Source organism: Xiphophorus maculatus, chromosome 7 (assembly GCF_002775205.1).
Source record: "Xiphophorus maculatus strain JP 163 A chromosome 7, X_maculatus-5.0-male, whole genome shotgun sequence".
In the NCBI taxonomy this organism is placed as follows: domain Eukaryota; kingdom Metazoa; phylum Chordata; class Actinopteri; order Cyprinodontiformes; family Poeciliidae; genus Xiphophorus; species Xiphophorus maculatus.
Window position 1 is genome coordinate 30,849,463 of NC_036449.1, and position 23,470 is coordinate 30,872,932.

Consider the following 23,470-nt stretch of genomic DNA (forward strand, 5'->3'; position numbering starts at 1 on the left):
TTTTCTCTTTTCTTCTCTTCCCACCGAAATCTGGATGATAAAGTTTTCAGTTCGGTTTCAACCAGCTCCTTTTTGAAGGACAATTTTGTTGTTTACTTTAGTATTTAAAATGTTTCCCAGTTCCAGTCAAATGTTCATCACAATTTAAAGTTTATTGCTTTTAATGTTCTTGCATTCTTTTGTCAATATCATTTAAAATGGTCTCAAAACAACAATATTATCATTTATCACAATAACTTCTGGGACAATTTATCGTCCAGCTATATGTGTCATCATGACTCAGCGTTTTCTTGGCTCCTGTTTCCGTTGTAACGAGTTGAGTTGATGAAAGTCCGAGTCATTTTAGACGCTCAGAGCTGCAGGTGGTTCCTGCTGAACTCGACTCCTCCTCCGTCACCGAGCGAATCCAGGTCAGTCTTTGACTCTCAGCTCTGGTTACAGTCCAGTTTCAGCACTTTGACACTAGATACCTTCAGAGAGCTCACACACACACACACACACACACACACACACACACACACACACACACACACACACACACACACACACACAGAAGACTCGACACAGCCTGGTTTTCATCCAGTTCTTTATTTCTGAACTTCTTCATCTACTGGAGTGTGATTCTTACACAAACAAACCTGATTCCTTTATGATTTCACGCTCTTAACTAGAAAACTACAATACTGTATGTTTATATACAACACACACACACACATATATATTAAAGTAAAGGAGATTAGAGCAGGTGTTTTCAAATAAATGCAATAAAAGCACAAATTAGCACAGAAACAACAAGATATAAAAACAGTTAAAAAACAAACGGTTCATATTTATTTCTATTCCTCTAAGCTAAAGTCGACTCAGACCAGACGTTAACGTGGAGTTAGTGAGTGATATTCCTGAATAGACTCCCTCGGTTCTGCGCCGCTCCGGGCCGGTTCTGATGACCCGGTTCGGTTCCGTGTGCGTTACGCGGCGATCGGCAGGTTTCCATTAAGGCGTTCAGACAGACAGGAAGCGGATAAAGCTATAAAGTTTCATTTACAAGGTAAAGAGAACTGTTCAAACCTCTGGGGTTAAATATTCATTTGTCTTGATTTGCTCTGTAGCTTATATCGACTCGCATCGCAAAAAACCACAATAATCTGGATTATTCTGACCAGATTTAACTAGAAAAAGTTCTGATTCTGCCACAAATTCTTCATATTTTACCTCTGCTGTCATCTTTTAAACCGGTCTACACTGACGGTTCTAAAGACCTTCTTGAGTTTTCATTGGACTTTCTTTGCTTTTGTACTTATTTTCAGCCCAGAACTCAAATAAAGTCCCAGTAAAAACATTTTTCAGGCTCTGTTGGAGCCAGAATGTTGAGATTAGCTTCAGCCAAGGTCCAAAGAAAAGACAAAAACCTCCAGAAGGTCTGCAGAGTTTTACTCAAGACCATCTAAATTTTTTAATTAGTCAGTCTGTTTGGATGCAAAATGAAAAGAATTTTGGGTCCAAAGAATTAAAGTTTCACTTGATCAGCAGCTTATTTTGGTCTTGATCAAAAGTTCTTCAGGCTTTCTGAAGCTTTCGGGTTTTTTGGACTCTGGCTGATTTTACCTCAGAAGGATTATAAATTGAATCATACAGGTTGAATTTTCTTCTGTTCATCTGCATGACGGTCTTTTTTTAAAGGTGTTGTTGGCTCTAGTGGCCTTTATTTGAGCCTAATAAAGGGAAGGTGGAAGACATGAGGCAAAGGTCATCAGAGCGGTATAGAAGCTGTGGTTAGCTTCAGGCTAAAGGAAAACTCTGAACTGCAGCAAATGATCAGCAGCCAAAGTCCAAAGAAAACTGTTGAGTCTTTTCTGAAGACCATTTCTTAAACAAAGAAACTGTTTGACATGAAGGAATGAAAGTGACGGCTGGTCAGTGTGGCTGATGGAGACGTTTGTAATTTGAGGAAATGGCAGTTTCTACTGGCGAACGCTGCTAAGTGTTTATAATATGTGCCTTTGTAATATATAATACATGCGCCCTCAGTCACGGGCCGCAGACGACCCGTGACTGAGGGCGGACCGCGGTTAGTGGGCGGGGCTTCAACTTTGTGCAAAAATAAACTAAAAAACTGAACGAGTGCCCAATGATCAGAGTGGAATGACAGACGTCAATCACATAAAGTGCCTGAGTAACGACAATCACAACAGAAATCACAGAAGAACTGAAACATTATCGCAAACTACCTGAAAAGACGATTTTCTTCTCTTCTAATGGGAGAAAGAGCTCAGCCCGCCTGCGGTGGTGCTGCCACCCGCAGGCGCAGAGACGTACTGCAGAGACCTGGCTTCCCTCACTTCCTTTTTCACCAGACTTTGGTAACTAAGAGCTATTATTGCGGTGCGCGAGTTTTTGTTTGGTACGAGAAAAACACAATACTGCTGATAAAGTTAGTGAATAAATATAGTCGGACCCTTTAAGATGCCAGTGAGTTTGGTTAAGTAGGAGGCGTCTCCGCAGCACCGGCGAGAGGCGTTCAACCCGCGCCCCATCGCCCGCTTCCCTGACCGTCCCCTCCGCCGCCGCCGCGTACGGCCGGCCGACGGGAGGACGACGTACCTCGGGTCTAATGGAGGAGGCGGAGCCTCGACTAAACTATGTGTTAATAAGCAAACCCCGTCTTAGCTAAAGCTACAAGCTAGTTTTCTGTGACGCTAACCCGCCTATCCAGCATCAAGATGCTAACAGCTACAATCAGGATGCTAACAGCTACAAGCGTTGGTGTTAGTTGGGTGAATGAGAGGCAGGGCGGTCCGGATAGGACAGAGTCTCTGTAATGGCGGCTCTACACGGTGGTGGGAGGAGAGGCGTCCGTCTCCGCCTTCTGCTCCGGCGAGCAGCACAGGAAGAGGCGGCTGCCCAGGCTCTTGAAGGCGAAGCGGAAGTACATGGCGTGACCCATGGCCACGAAGGACACGGAGATGATGACGAGCAGGCCGAAGGCCTCGGGGTTGGGCGCCAGGATCACCATGATGAAGTGCAGCAGGTCCAGGAGGTAGTTCATGGAGTTCTGGACGCCGTTGATCACCCCGCGCTCCGACTCGATGACGTTCTCCTGGATGAGTTGGGTCACGGTGAGGTCAAAGGACCACAGACCTGCAGGGCGGCGGAGGAAGCAGCGGTTAGCAGCAGCCTGACTTACTGCCTCATTAAAAGCCACTTCACTCCGCAGCGGCTCAATCTGGAACATTATTGGCTTCAAAGGTTGCAAATATGACGCATCATCTGGAGGAGATACTCAGCACGCGGACCCCACGCTGACCCCACGCTGCGTGGCTCTCACTTTATCAGGGAGGAAGAAAACACGCCGACGCAGCAAACTGAATCCAATCAGCTCCAGATTACCAGGAAAATCAGCCGGATTATTAATCTGCGATTCATTTGACTTAGAACAACATCTATAATTATTACAACTTTATTCTGGTAATATTATGACTAAGTTTATTAGACTTATCAAATAACTGTTGTATTATTACAACTTTAAAATCGTGACTATTCTCTTATTTTAATTTCATTCTTATAATTATGATTTTTTAATATATATATTTTTTCTCATATAACAACTTTCATCTTGTAATTAAAGTATTTTTTTTGTCTTAAAATAAGGAGTTGTTTTTGTTTTTGGTGATTTTTTTGCACCAGAACCCACTGAGTACTGGGTCAAAGGTCGTCGGCCGGAGTCCACAGAGAGACTGGGATTAGCAGAGATTAAAGAAAGTCTGGCAACTTAGAAGGAGAGAAAGGATCAGGGAACGGGGATCTGCTCACCGACTCTGGCGGCGATGACGCCAGCGAACAGCAGGCTGACGGACATGTAGGACTGCAGCGGCGGCGGCTCCTGGGCCAGCGGCGGCGGCGTGGTGGCGTTGGTGCTGAAAGCGGCGCCCAGGCTGTGCTCGGCCTCCGGCAGGCTCTGCTGCCCCATCAGGTGGGCGTACAGGTCCTGGAAGGGCGACACGCTCAGGTCGAAGGGGCTGCCGGGGGCGAAGACGGAGAAGACGCACAGCAGGAGGCAGCAGAGCTGCGCCGTGCCGGAGATGAAGCCCGTCCGGATCAGGCCGCACTTCCTGCGGATCCAGGTGAAGGCCACGGTGCCGCAGATGCCGGAGATGGCGGAGGCGCCCATCAGCAGGCTGAGGATGGAGCCGTTGAGGCCCTGCGTGTAGGCGAAGCCCGTGGTGATGCAGTCGAAGCCCAGCACCGTCATGTAGAGGAAGGCCAGCGACATGCCGGCCAGGAAGATGTCCTGCTTGTAGTAGGCCACCCATCCGGCCCTGAAGGTCCGCAGCGGCTGGCTCGCCGCGCCGCAGCAGCCCGCCGCCTTGCCGGGATCTGCGGCACCGGGCGGCGAGGCGTCCATCAGCGGCTGAGACGATTCCTCGGGACTCTGGCCGTTCTCACAGTCTGTCAGGGAAACAGGAAGCTTTGGATCAGCAGGTTTAAAGTTAAAGTTCAAACGGACGACGGAGAATCAGAAGTTTAAATTCCGACAATAAAGTCGTGACATTACCACAAAAATATCATATTATATCATTATATAAAATGATATTTTCTTCTGGTAATATCACGACTTTATTCTCGTCGTTGAAAGAGAAAAAGAGCTTCGATAAGAATCAGCCAGATCTGATCCGTCTCCGTTCTCTCAGGTTCCTGCTGCTGATCATTTGATTCTAATAAATCTTTCCTTATTATTAAGTTCTAACTTCAGAAGATGCTCAGTATTGTTCAGTTTAATTTTTAAATATTCCTGCTTCAGTCTGTTTTTACAACTTTCTCATATTCAGACTTTATTCTCATTACAAACTCATTTTATTTCATCTTTTCATAATATTACAACTAATCTCAAACAATTTGCTCATTATTTTGACTTCATTCTTGTATTATGACTTTATTCTCATTATTATGACTTTTTTGACTATTTTCATAGCCTTACAATTTTTTCTAATATTCAGATTTTTTCTTGTATTTTCGCCTTTTCCTCATAATAAATCATTTCTCCACAGCAAACTGCAGAAATGGGACAAACACACACAGGAAGTGTGTGTTTGGGGTCAGAGGTCAGGGCGCCGGTACCTTTCTGGGGGCTGAGCTGCTTGAGCTCGTGCTGCTGCTCCTTGTGGACGGCCTTCAGGGCGAGCGCCGGCGTCTTCTGGTAAACCTTCCACAGCAGGCCGTACTCCACGCACATGGAGGCCAGGTTCCAGCCGGAGATGAAGCCGCAGCCCACGAAGTGCGAGCCGAACGCCATGATCTGGCCCACCAGCATGGGCGCCAGGATGTTGGTGAGCTGGTCGATGATCCGCACCGTGGCGTTCATGTCTGCGGGAGGAGAAACGCCGTGGGGTCAGCGGGTTCACCGCAGCAAATCTCTTAAATAGCTCAGAACAATCAGGACATAAAGCAATGAGAGCTAGTCAGCAGCGCGGCGGTCCAAAGTCTGACGCTCACAGATACGAGCGGAAACTCACCGGCCAGGCTGCTGCTGTCCTGGCCGGCCACCACCACCACCCAGTCCCGCTGGATGGTGATGGAGGTGGCCGTGCTGGCCAGGTTGGCCACGTTGGCGATGCTGATGACCAGGATGTAGCAGACGGTCTGGAGGAGAAACACACCAGGATTTAACCTCTGAACTCCGGTTCGTTCTTATCAGCAGGTTCAATCCTGACAAAGCTGATTTTTCCTACATTCATTAAATGCAACAAAACTATAAACTTCTGCATTAACATCTCGTCTGACAAGTAAAACTGATATTAAAAAACGATGTTAGTTTCCATTGTTGTGTTTCATGTGGCTTCAGTTGGTCATGTGATGATGATGCAGTGAAGGATTGTGGGATGTTTAAAGGAAGGATGTGATCACATGACCAGGACGCAGCCAACCAGTATTTTAACACGATTAATCAATTTTACAGATCATTCTAACAACTAATTATTCTAATGATTAATCAATTATAACAACTAATCATTTAGTCTATCGATTCTGTCAATTAATGGATTATTCTGACGATTAATAAGATTAAGAAAATACAATCTGCACATTTTCTATTTCACTTTTGAAACCTTTTTATATAATATTAGAAACACATTAAAAAGCAAAGAAATAATTTTACTTCTTTTTTAAATACCAAAATCAACAGGTTGTTGTTTAGAAAAGAAAATCAGGTAGAAATCCAGTTTAAACACATTTTATAAAACTTATGAAATAATTGCTAAATATTTGATAAAAAGTCACTACATTTTCCTACAAAGTTTAGAAGTAACAGAGTTTATTTCTTTTATTATTTAAATTTTTTGGCCCATTTGGCCACGCCCCTGTCTCTCTTGGCTCCGCCCACTTTGCTGGGATTTACTTTGAATACGAGTAAATATTTAGATGTTTGTAAATAAAAATGCTGATTTTTAAACTGTAAAGGAAAGAACTGGAGCAGCTTTTTAAACCAAATTTGTTAAAATAATTGAATAATATTATCATTCCCTCCTTTATCGTGTATTTTGAAGTAAACTTTTGTTCAGGCCCTGAAAGTTCTGCGAGTTAAAGCAAATATTTTTGATAAAAAGAAACTAAACTCAAAGGTCGAGTCCTGTTCTCCTGCCAGGTTATGCAAACCGACCAGAATCGATTTCTAGTTTTTTGGGAAAAAATCTATAATTGTCTGTAAATAATTAGCAGGTAGCAGAAACCGAACGCTGCAGGTCAGCTGCGCCGTAATAAAGGCGTCTTAACGACTCAAACTGACATGTTGTAAAACAAGTTTAGGGCTCAGCTGCTCCGGTCGGCATGGCAACAGGAATCTGTCAGCAGGCGGATCAGGGAAGGATTTTCCTCCGTTTTCAGTCACATGAGCAACCTGCTGACCGGGCGGCCTTCGACTAGACGCTGCAGCTTCACTCAGCGCCCCCTCCCACACACACACACACACACACACACACACACACACACACACACACACACACCACAGACAGAACGCCTTTGTCCTGACCCGGGCCGGCCTGCCGAATCAGCATGCCTGCAGCTCCAAACCAAACAACCGGACCACCCGCCGCACTTTTCAGCTCCGTTTTGTTTCTAGGTTTGCGGTCATTAACTAGGCCCGTCATGATAAAGTTAGTTGCAATAAACGATTATGTTGTTGTTTTGTAAATAAACACTTTAATAAATAAACGAAACAGAAACAACAAATTAATTAATTATGAAATCACTGGAAACTAAACTGAGACCAAAACTCCAGACTGAAGCCTTTTATCATCCAGCTGGTTAGAAAGAGAAAAACGGTAAATCATGCAAATAGAAATTATTGAGTTTTTAATTTATCATGTGATGAATTGATTTATTGCTTATTGATAAACTGTTTTCAGTGGATCTTACCAGAATCCAGCCGTTGTAGAGCTCCACCAGCTGGGCCTTGAAGTGGAAAACCAGCATCAGCAGAACGCCGCACGTGATGACGCAACTGTTCTGGACCAGCAGCGACGTCTGGGCCACTGTGGAAACACCGGGCCCACGTCAGACCGGACCGGGCCAAACGCTCCGACCCAAACCTGACCAAACACACCTGACCAAACGCTCCGACCCAAACCTGACCAAACACACCTGACCAAACGCTCTGACCCAAACCTGACCAAACACACCTGACCAAACGCTCCGACCAAACCAACCCAACCCAGAGCAGACCCGTGTTGAGCGTTCAGACGCTCACCTTTCAGCCGGGGGTTCCTGTCCACCCAGTTGCCGATGTTGGCGCCCAGCAGCAGCACGGACCCGGCCACCACCAGGCCGTAAACGGCCGTCAGCAGCAGGCTGTTCCCGTACAGCTCCACCAGAAAAACGGCCACCGCAAAGTTCCACATCCGGTCACCCTGCAACCAGACGCACATCCAGATATTTCACATTTCTACTTTCTGTCTCACTTTTTTATTTATTTGCATTTCCATAAAACACATTTACATATCTGGCTGTAAGTAGCTGCAAATCTGGAAACTCAACAACATTCAAAATAATTTTTTAGGGCCGTTTCTGTAAAGGAAGCTTGATTTTAAAATGTATAAAGAACTTACCAAATATAAACTGTTTTTCTACAATAATCAGTTTTTCCAATGAAATTCAGGAGAACAGGAGTTTCATGTTTGGTTTGGATCTACGATTCTCTAGAAGTAGGACAAAAACTAAAATAACTAGTTTATTTAAAATAAAAGAAAATGTAGTCTGCATATAAATCAATTTATAGACTTATTTCAAGCGTTTTTTCTTTTAGATAACATGATAAAGAATACTACATTTTTTACTTTCTATCTTTAGACAGATTTAGAAACTACACAAACAATGAGAGCAGATATTTCAGGTGCCAAAATATTTGGTTTATTATAAGAAATGAATCATATTTACAGGTAACATTCAGCTCTACTCACCCATGTTGACAGTGCATGGCCCATGTAAATAAGAAACTTGGCTGAAGTGAAGAAATGTCTGATGGATTCTGAAGAGATATTATTATTAGTATTATTATTATAATTATTATTTCCCCTGGGTAATTACACAAATATAGTTGTATAAATAATATCTCACCGGTGCATGTTGCCTTCTTGGGTGCAGTAGTTTCCATTTTAAAAGCTGATTTTCCTTCTTTTGTGCTGGACAGGAGCGGAGCCTCTGCTCTCTCTGCGTCCAACCGTCGGCAGCAAGAAGCAGAAAAATCAAAAAACCAAAAGAAAACGCGACGTTTCTCCCCTTTCCTCCCTTCCGAACTTAGCTAACACTGTAGCTGAAGTTGGAAAGAAATGTTCGTATGTTCTGACGGATGGGTTCGACCCAGAACAGACGGGGAATGGCTGCTTCGCTGTCCGGCTGCGGGTCGTGGCTCCGTCCGCTCTCCTCTGCTGCTCTCTGTTTACGTCCCCGCCGTTACATATACCCACGCTGTGACGTCATCATTTGCATAGGGGCACAACAAACGCGGTGCACTCCCATCGCACGCGCTCCTAAGGAAGAAGGACAGAGAAGTTAAAAATGGCGGAACGCGCCTTTACTACAGGCTGTTAGAGCAGCGCGTCCTCAGCTGCTCCTCCAGACTCACTGCCTGCTTGTTTTTGTGTTTCCTTGCTTCAGTCCAGCTGATTAACAGCCGTTTATTGAACTGCAATCAGTTGAATCAGGGAAACCTCTAACATGTGGGCCAGTGAAACACTGTTAGAGGACTGGAGCTCCGATAAAAACCGGATTTAGTCATTTTCTTTTCATGTTTGGTGACTTTTCTTTACTTCTACTGGCTCCATTATCAACATGTTTACATCTAAAAAGGACAAAATCTGTCCACAAATAGATAAATGATTTTTACCAAGTGGAACCAGAAATATATTACCAAAATGACTTTTGTAACCAGGGCCGGATAAAGGTTGAATGGGGCCTGAAGCGGAATTTGATTGGGTTGCCTTCTTCCTATTCAGAACTTTAGCAGCAATTTAATCAATTAATTTGGTTGAATTTGGGAGAATTGGGCTTAAAGTTCAAACGGCTAAGCTTACAGTCACTGAGTTGTGAACAAACTGAGTTCAAACAAAAACAAAGATTAAACTCATAGCATCAGATTCTAACTTTGTTAGCTCAACAATCCTGGTCATGTTCAGGAACAAGCCAGGCTCAAACCCTGCTGGTTCCTGGGAAGTTCTGGAACAGCAGCATCAGCATGGAGGACCGTGCTGCAGCTGCTGCTGCGGCGGCTGCGGCTGCTGCTGCAGCCGCTGCTGCTGCTGCGTTGGAAACAGGAAAAACAGAACAACACAATGACTTGACAGAGTTTGACCCAAATGAACTGTCTGTTTCCATTTATAATTCAAAGTCATAATTTCTGTATTCCAGGACAGAAAATGAATCTGAAACATCTCTGCAGTCGGAAACTCGGACCTCAGCATCCAGTGTGTGAGAACGGTACAAGCTGCAGAAATAACATATTTTCATCCATTTCATCTGGTTTCTATTTTCATAACTTGTGAAAAACTGACCAAGTTGAATTTTTCATTTAAAAATTTAATTAAACATTTTCTATGTTTAGCTAAAAACAAAACAAAAAAATTAAATCTTAATACTTTCTTAACATGTTTTAAAACTAAATTAAAAAATATGCAAATGTTCAAAAATGTATGTGCATCACAGATTAGCATTAATATACAATCTACTTGATGTTCTCCAGAGAGGTCAGAGGTCAGTAGGCCGTTCAGAGGCCTTCAGGACATGGAGCAGGACGTCTGCGCTTCCAGGAAGCTGTGCAGCAAAACCTCAACAGTCCTCAGATATCAGAGAGGTAACTTCATCTCTACGTTGTGCCAGTAATTAATCCGCTTCCAGATCTGAAGGCTCTTCAGAGGAAAGTTTAGTTTTCCTGTGAATTAGAGAAATATCGCCTGTTTGTGTCTTTGTTCTGTTTCTGCAGACGATCCGGCTCCAGTTTCTGGAAAGTTTCTCTAGAAAAACTTTAAAACTGAACATCTGCTGCAGCTGCAAATATTTGTTTAGGAAACTGCATGACTTTTAGAGACAGTGACGCTCTGCATCGCCAGCGCTGCCATCGTTCATGTTTCAAATGACTTATTCTGTAAAGAAGGCAAAAAATTATTTAATTAGAGTTTTAGACCATATAAAATAATTGAATTAAAAGCAATAAAAACTGGGATGAAAACATTTTAAAGATGAATAACTAGAATAAATTAAAAATATAGTTTCATATTATTAAAAATAACATACAAATGATCTCATAAAAGAATGAAGTATTCTATTTATTTAACGTCAGAAGGTTTTCGTCAGCTAATTGTTGACGGCATCCAGACTTTAGATTATTTCTATCTTTGCTTTTTTTAGTTATTTCTTCTGTAAATATTTTTATTGTCTCCTAATGAAACTTTGAGTTCTCTCCTGTGAATTATTTAGTGAGTTTTTTGTGTTTTCTTAAAGATGAAGTTTAACTGTTGTTCTAGATTCTGCATATTTTTACAGTGTACTGTTCTACACTGTACAATTTCATTAACAGATTCCAGTTAATCTATATATTTTTATTAATCTGCTTTGTTCCACAGGAAGCTGCAGAAACCTTTGAAGGATTTGGACATTTTAAACGTTGCTAACATAAAGCAGCTGCAGGAAGGAGAAGTGCAGGAAAGGTTTCCATGGATGACTTGCATTTCTCCGGTTTGTCAACAGAGCGGAGCAGAGGTGTAATTACGGCTGCTGCTCCATCAGGTAACAAACACTGATCAGCTGGAGGTCTCTCTGGTTTCTCTGGGTTTTATTGTTCATGGAGATGTTTTTGGATCTGCAGTGATGAATAATTGCCACTAATCCCAGCAGCGTTGTGTTTCTGAGCTGATGTTGTCTTAGAGCTGAAGGATTCCAGAATGATCCGTCCAGATTCAGCGGGCCGACCTGGCATGTTGTGAAAGAAACAAAAATGCTCTCTGTCTTGTTTCACTTCTCCCTCTGGCACAAACAAAGGAGGGGGCGGAGCCTCACATTCCCATCGCTTCATCTGCAGGACAAGAGTCCGGTTTGACTTCAGGCATCCAAAAGAGTAAACATTTAATTTTTAATGTCTTATATTCTGTAAACGTCTTTATTTGCTGCAGAAGAAGCAATGAAAAACTGAAAAGTGCGTCTACATGCTTTCAGGTCCCGATCAGAGTGCAGATGAACCTGTTCTGACCTGAAGGGCCTGAGGGAAGGTCAGAGGTTCCAGGTTCAGCGAGAAAATATGCAGAAAGTTCAGATCTAAACTTTACAGCAGAGTCAGAGTGAACAGGCCGAGGTTCACATCGCTTTAGTTCATTACGTGATTTTCTGGCTCATCTCAGGCTGTTCAGAGACGGAGATGATCAATATTTAGACAAGGTGGATCTGCAGAGCGACACCTGAAACCTGGACTCAGTCTGTGTACCTAATAAAGTGGCCACTGGCAGTAAATCTCCAGGATTTCTGAATATCTTCAAAAAATCCTGGAAAAACAAAGTTTTTCTTTGTTCCCATTTCTTTCATTGAATCTGAACAAAAGTCCCAAAGATAAATCTGGATTTTATCTCCATCAGACGATCAGAGGAAGCATGAAGCTTCTGTCGGGTTCAGATGAAACAGACGAACTGAGCAGCTGCTGCAGAAAACGTCGGTTACGGATCGTAACCCCAGATCCTATTTCATAAAGGCTTCGCCCTGTAAGGCTATCGCTAGTGGGTTAATCGTGAGGGTTAAACCCACTAGCGATAGAACTCACAGGTCCGACCTAAAACTTGTTCTACGCTAAATAGTTTTTATGGGTCGATACGACTCTAGATGTTAAATTTATTCGTTTGGAGAAGAAAAGAAATTTTATCATTTTCTTTTAGACAGAGAATTCAACAGTGGACACCACTAAAAATATAGCTGTGCTAACTCTAAAGCACTCATCAAAAACATTAGTTCCGCTAACGCTAAAGTGCTAACTGTTTATGCTAATGCTAAAGCTAAAGCGCTGGTCGGTAGAAAGATTTCTATTTAGTCTTTGGCTAAAGACCAGGAGTTATTTTTCCTGCTATTGCTAGGCTAGCATATTTGTTTTGGTTGTATTTACCCACAATGCCCTGCTCCGTAGTACACTTGATGGTTTGGTCCCTGGACGGCTTGGCGTTCTCATATGCATTCAAACCGAACCAGAGTTCACTTCAACTGAACCCAGACCGAGGTTTGAAGACCACAGGTCAGAGGTCAGTTAGCGTTCACACCTCACCAACTGAACCGCACTTTCTACAGAATTTAGATTGAAGTCGATTAAAAAAAGCACCTTTATATTTTCCGACCTGCCTGATTTTACAGGGATTCTCCAATTCAGATCTGGAAAGCCAGGTTAGCTCTAGAGTTTCCACTGGACCGAACCGAGCTGATTCTGGTCGCTTAATTCGGATTTTCAGAATAAAAGCTGGGGTTGTCCTCTCTGGGTGCTGTCTCATGCCGTGAGGGAGCAGAACTGGCATAAGCGGGTATTTTGGGCTCAGCGGTAACAAAGGGCTCAGGTGAGTCTTTGTGATGTATTCAGGGCCCAAACAGAGCAGAGAGCCGCTGGAGCGGAACCAGATTAGTGGGTCGGTGTGTCAGCCCGCCGGGCTCAGCTGGCTGTCATCAGCGGTCAGACGGCTGCTCTGTTATTTTCAGCACAGGTAAGTCTGCCTCCTTTTGCTGCACAACAAGCTGTGTTTACCTGGGCTAATTTTATCCCGGACGGATAAAAATATGAATGACTGACCCGCTGCGGCCTCGCGCTGCCGGGCCCAGGATAAAGCTGCGATGCTGGAGGATTTTCAGCTATTCTTCACCAGAGAGCCCAGCTTTTTACAGCTAATGCTAACGGCGTTTTATCAGAGCAGGTAAATAAATCTGCTGTTTCCTCGGAGCGGTGCTGGTTCTGATGGTTCTGAAACTGCGGCGCTTCGGTCTCTAAGACTTTGATCTGCTTCACATCAATAAACATCAAAGGTCTCAGTCTGAGGCCGTCCTCCCAACATGACGGAGGGTCTTCTAAGGACACAGACATCAAACACATGACAGCTGGTCCGGATCGATACCAGCTGGTCCGGATCGATACCAGCTGCAGCTGGTCCGGCAGAGCGCCAGCTGGGCCGGGTCAAACCTCTGGAACCAAACATTTTCTAGTAGATTTGTTTGGTTCCAGATTACAACTTTCTGGCCAATCATCCAGGGCCGGTCCAAATCTTTCTGGGGCCCTAAGCTGATTTTCATCTGGGGGCCCCCATACCAACACGTCAACACCAGATGCTTCATCATTCCTGAGCTAACGCTCATTAGCATCATTGTAATTAGCTTACACCACATCAGTGTTATTATGGTTATTTTAATCTAAGAGGAGAAACAAACTAGAAAATAGATTTTGATATGTAGAGTTGATGGTGTTGAAATGTGCTGTATGTTTTTAAACTATTTGAAACAGTTTTAGTTATTCTAAAAAGTATAGTCCAGTATATAGAGGTGGACAATATGGCTGAGAAACACAATATAAGCATTTATCAGATTTTGCTGTAAATACTGTCAAACTGGTGATTACAACCTTTCCCGTTTAATTCACAGTTTCCTCTTAGTATGGGTCGTAGAAGACAATCCATTTTCACTCCAGTTGTATTGTGGAATTGAAAATATGCATAAAAGTTAATTTCATATTGCAACATGACATTCTTTTACTCAATACATAATTACATTTTGCTAGGAAAATAACATACTAAAGGATATCAAGTTGGATGAGAAAGAAAATGATCTGACATTTTCTTACGGAGCTATAGCACCCCCTAGAGCTGCCACTAGGCAACTATTCATTCATTGAATTATGGCACCTTTTGACATCCATATATTCCAAAAAAATTAACTGTTTCTTTTCTTTTCTCTTAATGAAAACTATTTTATTTAACTTTGTCAACATTTCGGATGTTCATGAAGTGAAAAAGTTGAAAGAATCAGTTGTTCTGTCTGCTGTGTTTAGATGCTGAGCAGCTTCTCCAGGACGGAGGCTCCGGCCGGGGCGCTGGTGAAAATCGTCCCGACAAAGACGTGCGTCCCCCAGAGGGAATGGCGGACCGCCCGGCAGCAGCCCAGGTCCTCGATGTGGAAGCCCAGCTGGGCGTAGCGCTCATCCGTCTCAAACAGCGTGTTGTTGGTGTAGGAGCCGAAGAAGGCCAGGCCGGAGGACGGGTCGATGAAGTCAGCCCAGAAGCCGTCGGCCCGCAGGGTCCCGCAGATTTCCCGCGCTCCGTGGATGAACGTCTCCAGCTTCTCCTCCCGCTCGCGCTCCACCGCGTCGCTCCATGACGTCATGTCGCTCCGGGTCTTCTGGGTCACCGTGATGACCGTCAGGTCGGACACCGGAGCCTCCGGGAACATGGACAGGAAGTCTCTTCTTAATGTTTCCGGGCAGGACAGGATGGCACACTCCACCCTGGAGTCGGAACCGGGAGGTTCGGAAAGTTCGGACGGAAGAACTTCATCAGTTACCTGGAAACCCGAGAGCCCGTTTCTCCTGCTGTGCTCTCCTTCTCCCTCCAAGGGGCGCTGCAGGCCCGCTTGGTCACACAGGTAAAGGTGACGGTCCGGACCGGCCGGGTTCTGGTCGGACCCAGCTGTTCCGGTTCGGACCAGATCATAGTTCTTTACGGAGCAGGCAGCAGCTGCTGAGATCGGTCTGCTAGCAGCCATGCTGCGGACCAACACATTGATCCCGGAGAGGTACCGGACCAGCCTGGTTCTGCCGGACAGAACCGGACTCAAACAGGCCATTTTACCGAACCTCGGCCCGCAGACGAATCTCTTTTTTCCTCCGCTTTTTCAAAGTGTTTCAGTTAAAACAGAAACTCGTTGTGTCCTTGTAAACTCTCCTACCGTGTAAACATTCTTCTGCACATGCGCATTTCCCACCTACCGCTTCTTCACTTCAGTTATTTTCACATGGTTTTATCGCCCCCTGGTGGTGTGGGGAATAAACTCCGTGTTTATCATTTTCTTAATTTCTTTTAACCATACTACATAACAAAACAATAGAAATACATTACTTGTCCAGTTTCTTCTAAAACCTAAGAAATTCATTGAGAAGTAGTAAAGCGAGTTTAAAAACCAAAGACTTTCTTCAACCCTGGAAAACATGCACTTCATGTAATTTGTAAATCAAAACAGTTGAACATCAATTTTACTCTTCCAATATATCTTAAAAAATTGCATAACCTAGAAAAAAGTAATTTGCCCAAATGTAGCTTTTCAGACTATTAGATTTGGTTTTTACTCTGAAAATAAAGAGGAATTTGATAATATTGACAAAATTTGTATGTTGTTTTTAAAAGTCTTATTTGAAAGTGCACTAAATCTGTATAATTTTACTGAAGCTCACATTATATGTATCAGCTCTTCACATGTCGCATTTATGTTTGAAAATAATGTGAACATTTTGGTTCTATTCCTATTTTTGGAGATCATCTTTGTTGGAATTTCTGTTGAATTTTCATTACATAACTTTAAACAATTAATTTACTAAATGTAACATAAGATATTACAGCGCAATGCATCAAAAATGTGAACATAATCATGTAAATAGCACACAATAAGTAAAACACGTAAGGGATTTAAATAAATTAACAGTATATGATGGCTGGATAAGCTACACAGCACGATTTCTCTTGTTTGTTGCCTCTCGCAACATGGCGGCGACGTAGACGTGCGATTCCGACGCTTCATTGTTCATGAACCGGAACCTGTCTCTTAGGGGCAAAACCTAAACCCGGTGATGAACCTGCTAGCATGCCGCTCCTAGCCGGTTGCTAGCTCCGCCAAATAGCTTGTTTTAGTTTAGTTTTGGACAAAATGTCTCAAACAAACTCCGGAAGCAGCGATAATGTGAGCGAATATTCAGCGCTGAAGGAGGAACTGAACAGAAAGGTTCGTTAAAACCAGTTTCTATCGGCTAACACGCTAATATAGAGGAGGATAAGCAGCTTTCACATGTTTTAATACTGAGGTTTGGATGTTTTAGATGGATATTATGACTTTACACAAGCTGTTATCAGCTGTGTGTGTGTTTGGTTTGATTATTTGAATTTTTATCTTTTAGGTGAAGGAGCAGAAGATTATTGTGGACGAGCTTTCTAACCTGAAGAAAAACAGGGTGAGCAGCGATGTTCTACTAACACCCTGACTTTACAGACATCAACATTTCTCTAATTATTCAGGTAAAGCGGAGTGAAACCGATCCATGTGGATCAGCATGAAATGTAGTTCCACCAATCGCAACCTGGCTTTCAATTTACATTTCAGTGATAGGTCTCTATTAAAATATCTAACCGAGTTAATTGCAGAGTCTTATTGCTTAATCATAATTAATAGAGAAAAGATTCGACAAAACAAACATTTTCAATTCCAAAATCCTTTTTGCTGCTAACTTATTGTATGAACAGACATCAGCTCAACAAAATATTCATGTTTTTAAATCTGTTATTTGGGTTCCTAAACCATCAAACTGCTGTTTTAGCCATTCAGTTTGTCTGGACTGGATCATTTAAAACTATAAAGTCCGTTTTCCTGTTGACTTGATGCATGTTTGTGTTTGTTTCCTGCAGAAAGTTTACATCCAGCAGAGGAACAGCAACGTTTTCTTCCTGGCCGACAGAAATCAGACTCTGAGTTCCTGTAAAAGTAAGTCGTTCTTTTCCGGGTCGTGTCTTCTGACCCTGATGGATCGTGATCCCGGTCCGTTCTGTCTGCAGAGGAGTTGGACTACATGAAGAAGGAGCAGCAGGACCTGTGAGGTCATCACCATGTGCGGGATCTTCTGCCTGCTGAGCCGGTCCGCGGCTCTGGAGGAACGGGACCAGGCGGTCCTGGAAGCTCTGCAGAGGAGAGGACCGGACTCCAGCCGGGACATCTCGGTTCCAGGGACGGACTCCGGTTATCGGTGCCTGTTCTCCGCCCATGTGCTCCACATGCGGGGCCTCCACACGCCGCAGCCGCTGCAGGACGCCGCCGGGAACATCCTGCTGTGGAACGGGGAGGTCTTCGGTGGCCTTCCGGTGGATCCGGACCAGAACGACACCACCGTCCTCTCTGAGCGGCTGCAGTCCTGCGGAACCGCAGCTGAGACCCTAGCGGTTCTGTCGGCGGTCCGCGGGCCCTGGGCCTTTGTTTACCACCAGAGGGCGGCGGAGTGCCTCTGGTTCGGCCGGGACTTCTTCGGCAGGCGGAGCTTGCTGTGGAGTTTCTCGGCAGGAACGATGACCCTGACCTCAGTGGCGGCGCACAGTCCGGCCTCCGACCCGCGGAGCTGGCAGGAAGTCCCGGCCGCAGGTGTGTTCAGGGTCAACCTGAAGGAGTTCGCTCGATCCGGTTCTGTTTCCTTGGAGATTTTTCCCTGGGCTCATCCCGATATTCCCTCCACCAGCCCGGAATCCCTTCCTATCGACTGCCGGGCGGTGATGAACCCGGCCGGACTCGCTCTGTCCGCCCCGGTTCCTCCTCTGAACGAGTCACTTCCTGCCGCCAGCCCTGACCCGCTAACCGAGTCCCGGCTGTCGGTCCGGGAGCTGGAGGAGCTGCTGGCGGGAAGCGCGCGCCCGGATGAGGCGAATCATCTGATCCAAGTCCTGAGCGAGGCGGTGCGGAGACGAGTCCAGGCTCCGCCTCCTCCGGCCGGTTCTGCCAGCGTCGCTGTTCTTTTCTCCGGAGGAATCGACTCCATGATCCTGGCCGCTCTGGCGGACCGCCACGTTCCCGCTCAGCATCCCATCGACCTGCTGAACGTCGCCTTCCGACTCCAGGAGCCAAAGAACCACAACAAGAAGCGGAACAAGGATTCCCCGAACAGCGACACGGCTGCTCCCCGAACCTTCAGCCCCTTTGACGTTCCGGACCGACTGACGGGAAGGGCCGGTCTGGAGGAACTGCGCGGCCTGAATCCTGAGCGGCGCTGGAACTTCGTAGAGATCAACGTGACGCCGGAGGAACTGCAGGAGGCTCGGCGGCAGCGGATCCGGCACCTGGTGCTTCCGCTGGACTCGGTGCTGGACGACAGCATCGGCTGCGCCGTCTGGTTCGCTGCCAGGGGCGCCGGGGCCGTCATGGAGGACGGCGGGCCCAGGCCCTTCACCTCCTCGGCCAAGGTGACCTTTCACCTTCTGATGCCGAGAACGATTTCCTGTTTTCTTCAAGGCTCAACCTGCAGATCCGGATTTTAGTTCTTTATTCTTCAGATTTAAGAAAAACATGAGACTGATTAGACTTTTTGGTTTATTGTTGATTAAACAGTTTATTCTGGTGATTAAGCATCTAAATGTCACATTCTAGCCAATCAGAGCCAGCATTAATCATCCCTATGGACAATTATTTCAGTAATTGATTAATCATGATTGAGAATAGATGATTTTCTTGATGGAAGTGTTTCGTTTTTGCTAAAGTCTTCAGGCTGAAAACCTTTTAAAGGTTTTTGTTTTATTAAAATTAACCCTATAAAGTGTTAAAGTAACACAGATTTTATTTTCTGGGTCTTGAAACGTTTGTTTTAGTTAATTAAATTGATAATTTAATCAGGGCATTTTCTCGCTGCTGTGTGACGTTTGCGTTCTTCCTCTGCGCCTGCGTGCAAACCGTTCACACCGAGTGGTAGGTCAACGAGCCACGCGGTAAAATGTGATTCCGGCTGATCCTTCGCTGTTTCTGCGCCGCCCGGCAGGTGGTCCTGACCGGGATCGGAGCGGATGAGCAGCTGGCCGGTTACTCCCGCCACAGAGTCCGGTTCCAGACGGCGGGACTCCGGGGACTGCTGGAGGAGCTGAGGATGGAGCTGGGCCGGATCTCCTCCAGGAACCTGGGCCGGGACGACCGAGTGGTGGGAGACCAGGGCAAGGAGGCCAGGTAGGCGGAGCCAGAAGACCTCAAATAACTTTTATAACAATCTGGTGGAAATATTAACATTTAACGAAAAAATATGGATTTTTGTTACAACATAAAGCTGAAATGTTGAAGTTTATGCAGGAAAGCATCGCTGAGGCTGCAGGTTGAAGTTTCCAGACCAGTTTAGTTTGAGAAAAAATAAATAATCAAGTTTTTGAGCAGCTGATCAAACCGAACCAATCATCAAATAATCATCAAATTACTCTGATTAATCGATTATTCTCTGGTGATTAATCTCTTATTTTGATGATTGATTGATTAGTCTGAAGACTAATCAGATAAAAAGATGGCCATTCTGCACATTTTTAATTTAACAACCTTTTTGTATGCAATATTAGAAACACGTTAAAATATGCAACTATTAAATTATATGGCAAAAGGTGCTTAATATCCCCCAGACTGTGAATATTAAGTTTTAATGAAGTTAGTTATTCCATCATGCAGAATAAAAACCAGCAAAAGTTTTGAAACATTTTAGTTTTTATTGAGGCTTTTTCTGAAAATAATAAAAAAAACAATCGAAATAGATTTTTTAAAATCCTTTTATTGGTAAATTTTCATCTATTTGCTGACAGACGAGAGATTAAACCCTGATGGTCAGACTGGGAGCGAAAGGAAATAAATGTTTTTAATGTAATAGGAACTTAAACCTGGATGAATTTATTCTGCTGCCCAGATTGAAATGGGTGTGACTGGTTCTGATCCAACCCGCCGCATTGTTTGCGTGTTGTTTCCGTCCCGTTTGCCCCTGCAGGTTTCCGTACCTGGACGAGGGCGTGGTCAGCTTCCTGAGCTCGCTGCCCGTCTGGCTGAAGGCCGACCTGTCTCTGCCGCGCGGCGTCGGCGAGAAGCTCCTCCTGCGGTCGGCGGCCCAGCGGCTGGGCCTCGGCCGATCGGCCGTCCTGCCCAAGCGGGCCATGCAGTTCGGCTCGCGCGTGGCCAAGATGGAGGACCGGCGGGAGAAGGCGTCCGATAAATGCAGGAGGCTCCTGACCGGGTGACTGACAGCCTCTGATTTCCTGTTTGAATCATTCTAAAATCATTTCCTATTAAAAGTTGGTTCTTTAAACCATGAACGATTTGTCGTCCTGAAGCTTCTCGCTGAAGTAAACGTCACACTCCAGGTAAGACGGCAGGTTTCCCACGTCAAAGCGTCCGGAGATCTCATGGGCGAAAACCGGCTTCCTGATGACGTTAGAAACAAGTTAAAAAAGTTATAAATCATTTTCTGCTTGCTGGACGGACTCGGAGCGGCTGAAGCAGCGTTTCCGTTACCTCGGGATGAGCCACGACACAAAGTTCCCCGGAGCGTCGCGCTCTTCGATCGGAGCGTCCTGATGACAGAAAGTTTCTCAGTGAGAATCTGAACGTCTGGACGCTAAAACTGGTCGTTCAGGTTAAATGTGACCTTCTTCTCCTCCAGGAAGGCGTCCAGCAGAGGAAGACTCTCCTTGGAGAAGACGTAGAAACACGGACACTGGGAAATATCAGCACATGAAATATTAACAATATTCACAGGTCAAAAACTGAGACAGGTGGGAACACTTTGCTGAACATCATAATATAATGAAACAGTACCAGCTAAATACTGTTCTTATAGCATGTTAGCATTAGTTTCCACTAAATACCATGTTGATTTAGTGCTTCAGCATTAGCTTCTGCTAATTAGCATAATGGAATTGTGATTTAGAATGAGCTTCTGCTAAATCCAGTGTTGGTATAACTGTTGTGATGCATGCTTTATGGTTAGCGCAGCTAGCATGTAGCTAGCATGTAGCTAGCATCGATCGTCCAGATGGACTCACGGCTCTCCTGGACTCGGTTTCTGAAGGCCGCGGCTTTTCCTTCATCCGGAGAACCCGGAGATTGTCGTCCACCTCCAGGATCCCGTACTTCTGGGTTTCTGCAGAGCAGCAGAACGTTCGTCCTTCCACTAACTGCAGCAATGATGATGATGATGGTGATCTCACCTTCGTCCCTGCAGCGGTAGCACAGCAGCAGGCAGCTGTCGCCGCTCCTTTCCTGCAGCTCAGAAACCTTCTGTGTGACCCGGCCCAGACTGAAGTCCTCCCTGAACAGCGTGTCGCTGCAGAAACATCAGAACCGGCATCAAGTCCCTGAAACCATTACGGGTCCAGACCGACCAGAAACTCACCCTCCGATGACGATCACGCCGTCCTGGATGCCGAAGTGCTTCAACGCCAGCTGCAGGCAGGCGACGGCGCCGAGCCGCTCCTGGGACGGACAGACCATGTTAATGTGGGTCGGATCAGAACAGGACCGGTTCTAACGGGTTTTTCTCGGTTTACTTCGTTGCTTCGCGTCTCATCGCTGAGAATCTGCACTTCTGGAAACTCTGCAGCCCAAACGGCGAACGCAGCCTGGTGGAGAGCGTTGGTCTGGGGAAGAGCAGAACCGGAACCAGGCGGTCTGATTTAAAACCCGCCAGAGTTCTGGTTACAAACCATCTGACGTTTAAATCTGGTTTCATTCTGACCCGTTTCGCTCCAAACTGCATGTCAGGTTCATTTCTGTCAGAATTATTCAGAATAAACCAAAGATAAATGATAGAAAGTTCTTAAAGCTACAGGCTCCCGTTGCTATAGTTACATTCAAAAATGTAACTAGAATTTTGGTTATTTAGCCTGTCAGGAAAAAACTGAGGTCCATCTTCCAAATTCATATTTTCACCATTTTGTTCATTTTTAAATTTTCAGAAACTAAACGTGTAGTTAATTATCTAAACATTTAGCTTACCAGCTAAACATTGGAATTAAATATTTAGCTTGAGGGTTGAAGCTAGTTGCTGGTTAAATCTTGGGGTGGAGATTTCCTGCTGAGGTGAATTTGTGAACAAATCCCAGTTAAAGTACAAGAAAAAGATTGAATTTTTAGATTGAAGCTAGCTTAGCGCAGCAATTAAACTAGGAGGTTTTTTATCTGTTACAAACTAAATGTTGCAATTCCTTAAGATCGAAGCTTAAAATGCTGCGTTTAGATGTTGAAAAATATTTTATCTGTTCTGAAATGATTGAATCACATTTAACAGCCTTCTCCTTCTCAATAAAATCTCTAGCATTAACGAGACCCTAAGCAGGAGCCCTTAGCTTGCGTATGCCTTGGACCGGCCCTGTCCAAAACAACCAAACAGTATAAAAATGTATCCGTTTTTAACCAGTGGGATAAAAGTTTTACAAATAAATAGAACCTTTAAAGTAAAACGGTCCAGTTCAAGTTTGGCTGTGTTGGTTTTTATCTAGAAGGGGTCAAAGGTTGCGTGGTGTTGATAAACCGAACGGAATAGTTCTGGGTCATCTAGTTCATTAATCGGTTCCAATTAGGATCCGGACCATTCCCTTCGGTTCAGCTGTCTGGACCGGTTCTGTTTGATCATCTCTACTGAAACGTGATTCGAGTATTTTTGGGTTCCTACCACCACGTAGATCCCGTCCACGGTTCCGGACCGGGTCAGCGCCCGGACCCAGCGGCTGATCAGCGGGCTCCGGCCCACCGGCAGCAGCGGCTTCGGGACCCCGACCAGGTGAGCGAACCTGCCGCTGCGGTCGGAGGAAACGTCCCGCTGCAGCCTGGTTCCGTAGCCCGCGGCGAGAATCACGGCCTTCATCTAGAACTCTTGTCTGGGCCAGTCCGGGTCAGGATTCTGGTACCAGGACCGGATGAACTGAGGCAAAGTTCCCATTCTTCTTTGGAGGTTTGGAAGGAGCTCTTTAACTCTCTACCGCCCCCTGCTGGAGGAACTAATGAACTCAGCAGAACCTTATTGAACCTGCTGACCACAGAGTTCAGAACACCCACCCGAACCAGCTAAACTAGAAACTAACCAGTTAAACTGACTGGATCATAACATTATTTATAAATGAAAATAATTTGCCTCTAGGTTTTCATTTATTGACACTTCTTAGGATGAACTAGTTGCATTTACTCACGTTCCTGTAATCAAGTATAATTTGTAATAAAGTTTTAGGGA

General features: G+C 44.9%; 3 protein-coding genes and 1 pseudogene across 5 annotated transcripts; 1 reads left to right on the top strand and 3 right to left on the bottom strand.

Moving 5' to 3' along the window:
* Nucleotides 1-569: 569 nt before the first annotated feature.
* slc40a1 (solute carrier family 40 member 1) lies at nucleotides 570-8,919 on the bottom strand. Its single transcript, XM_023336722.1, has 8 exons — nucleotides 8,605-8,919; nucleotides 8,448-8,515; nucleotides 7,739-7,898; nucleotides 7,408-7,523; nucleotides 5,511-5,637; nucleotides 5,116-5,361; nucleotides 3,811-4,446; nucleotides 570-3,138 (listed from the first exon to the last, which is right to left on the bottom strand). Exons 1-8 carry the CDS (start codon nucleotides 8,639-8,641, stop codon nucleotides 2,828-2,830), a joined length of 1,701 nt encoding a protein of 566 aa, XP_023192490.1. The 5' UTR covers nucleotides 8,642-8,919; the 3' UTR covers nucleotides 570-2,827.
* Nucleotides 8,920-14,055: 5,136 nt separating this feature from the next.
* LOC102224971 lies at nucleotides 14,056-15,487 on the bottom strand (annotated as a pseudogene).
* On the top strand, nucleotides 15,046-20,558 carry asnsd1 (asparagine synthetase domain containing 1). 2 transcript variants are annotated; one of them, XM_023336720.1, is made up of 6 exons: nucleotides 15,046-15,129; nucleotides 16,652-16,705; nucleotides 17,157-17,232; nucleotides 17,304-18,692; nucleotides 19,262-19,443; nucleotides 20,237-20,558. In XM_023336720.1, exons 4-6 carry the CDS (start codon nucleotides 17,355-17,357, stop codon nucleotides 20,481-20,483), a joined length of 1,767 nt encoding a protein of 588 aa, XP_023192488.1. In that variant the 5' UTR covers nucleotides 15,046-15,129; nucleotides 16,652-16,705; nucleotides 17,157-17,232; nucleotides 17,304-17,354; the 3' UTR covers nucleotides 20,484-20,558. The 2 variants fall into 2 exon arrangements, with proteins under 2 accessions (XP_023192488.1, XP_023192489.1); XM_023336721.1 differs by lacking the exon at nucleotides 15,046-15,129 and having other exon boundaries at nucleotides 16,693-16,769.
* Nucleotides 20,451-23,357, bottom strand: LOC102222983 (glucose-1-phosphate adenylyltransferase-like). Of its 2 annotated transcripts, XM_005812230.2 has the most exons (8): nucleotides 22,916-23,349; nucleotides 21,792-21,881; nucleotides 21,638-21,717; nucleotides 21,453-21,568; nucleotides 21,288-21,385; nucleotides 20,891-20,959; nucleotides 20,758-20,816; nucleotides 20,451-20,667 (listed from the first exon to the last, which is right to left on the bottom strand). In XM_005812230.2, exons 1-8 carry the CDS (start codon nucleotides 23,105-23,107, stop codon nucleotides 20,547-20,549), a joined length of 825 nt encoding a protein of 274 aa, XP_005812287.1. In that variant the 5' UTR covers nucleotides 23,108-23,349; the 3' UTR covers nucleotides 20,451-20,546. The 2 variants fall into 2 exon arrangements, with proteins under 2 accessions (XP_005812287.1, XP_023192502.1); XM_023336734.1 differs by lacking the exon at nucleotides 21,792-21,881 and having other exon boundaries at nucleotides 22,916-23,357.
* Nucleotides 23,358-23,470: the final 113 nt, after the last annotated feature.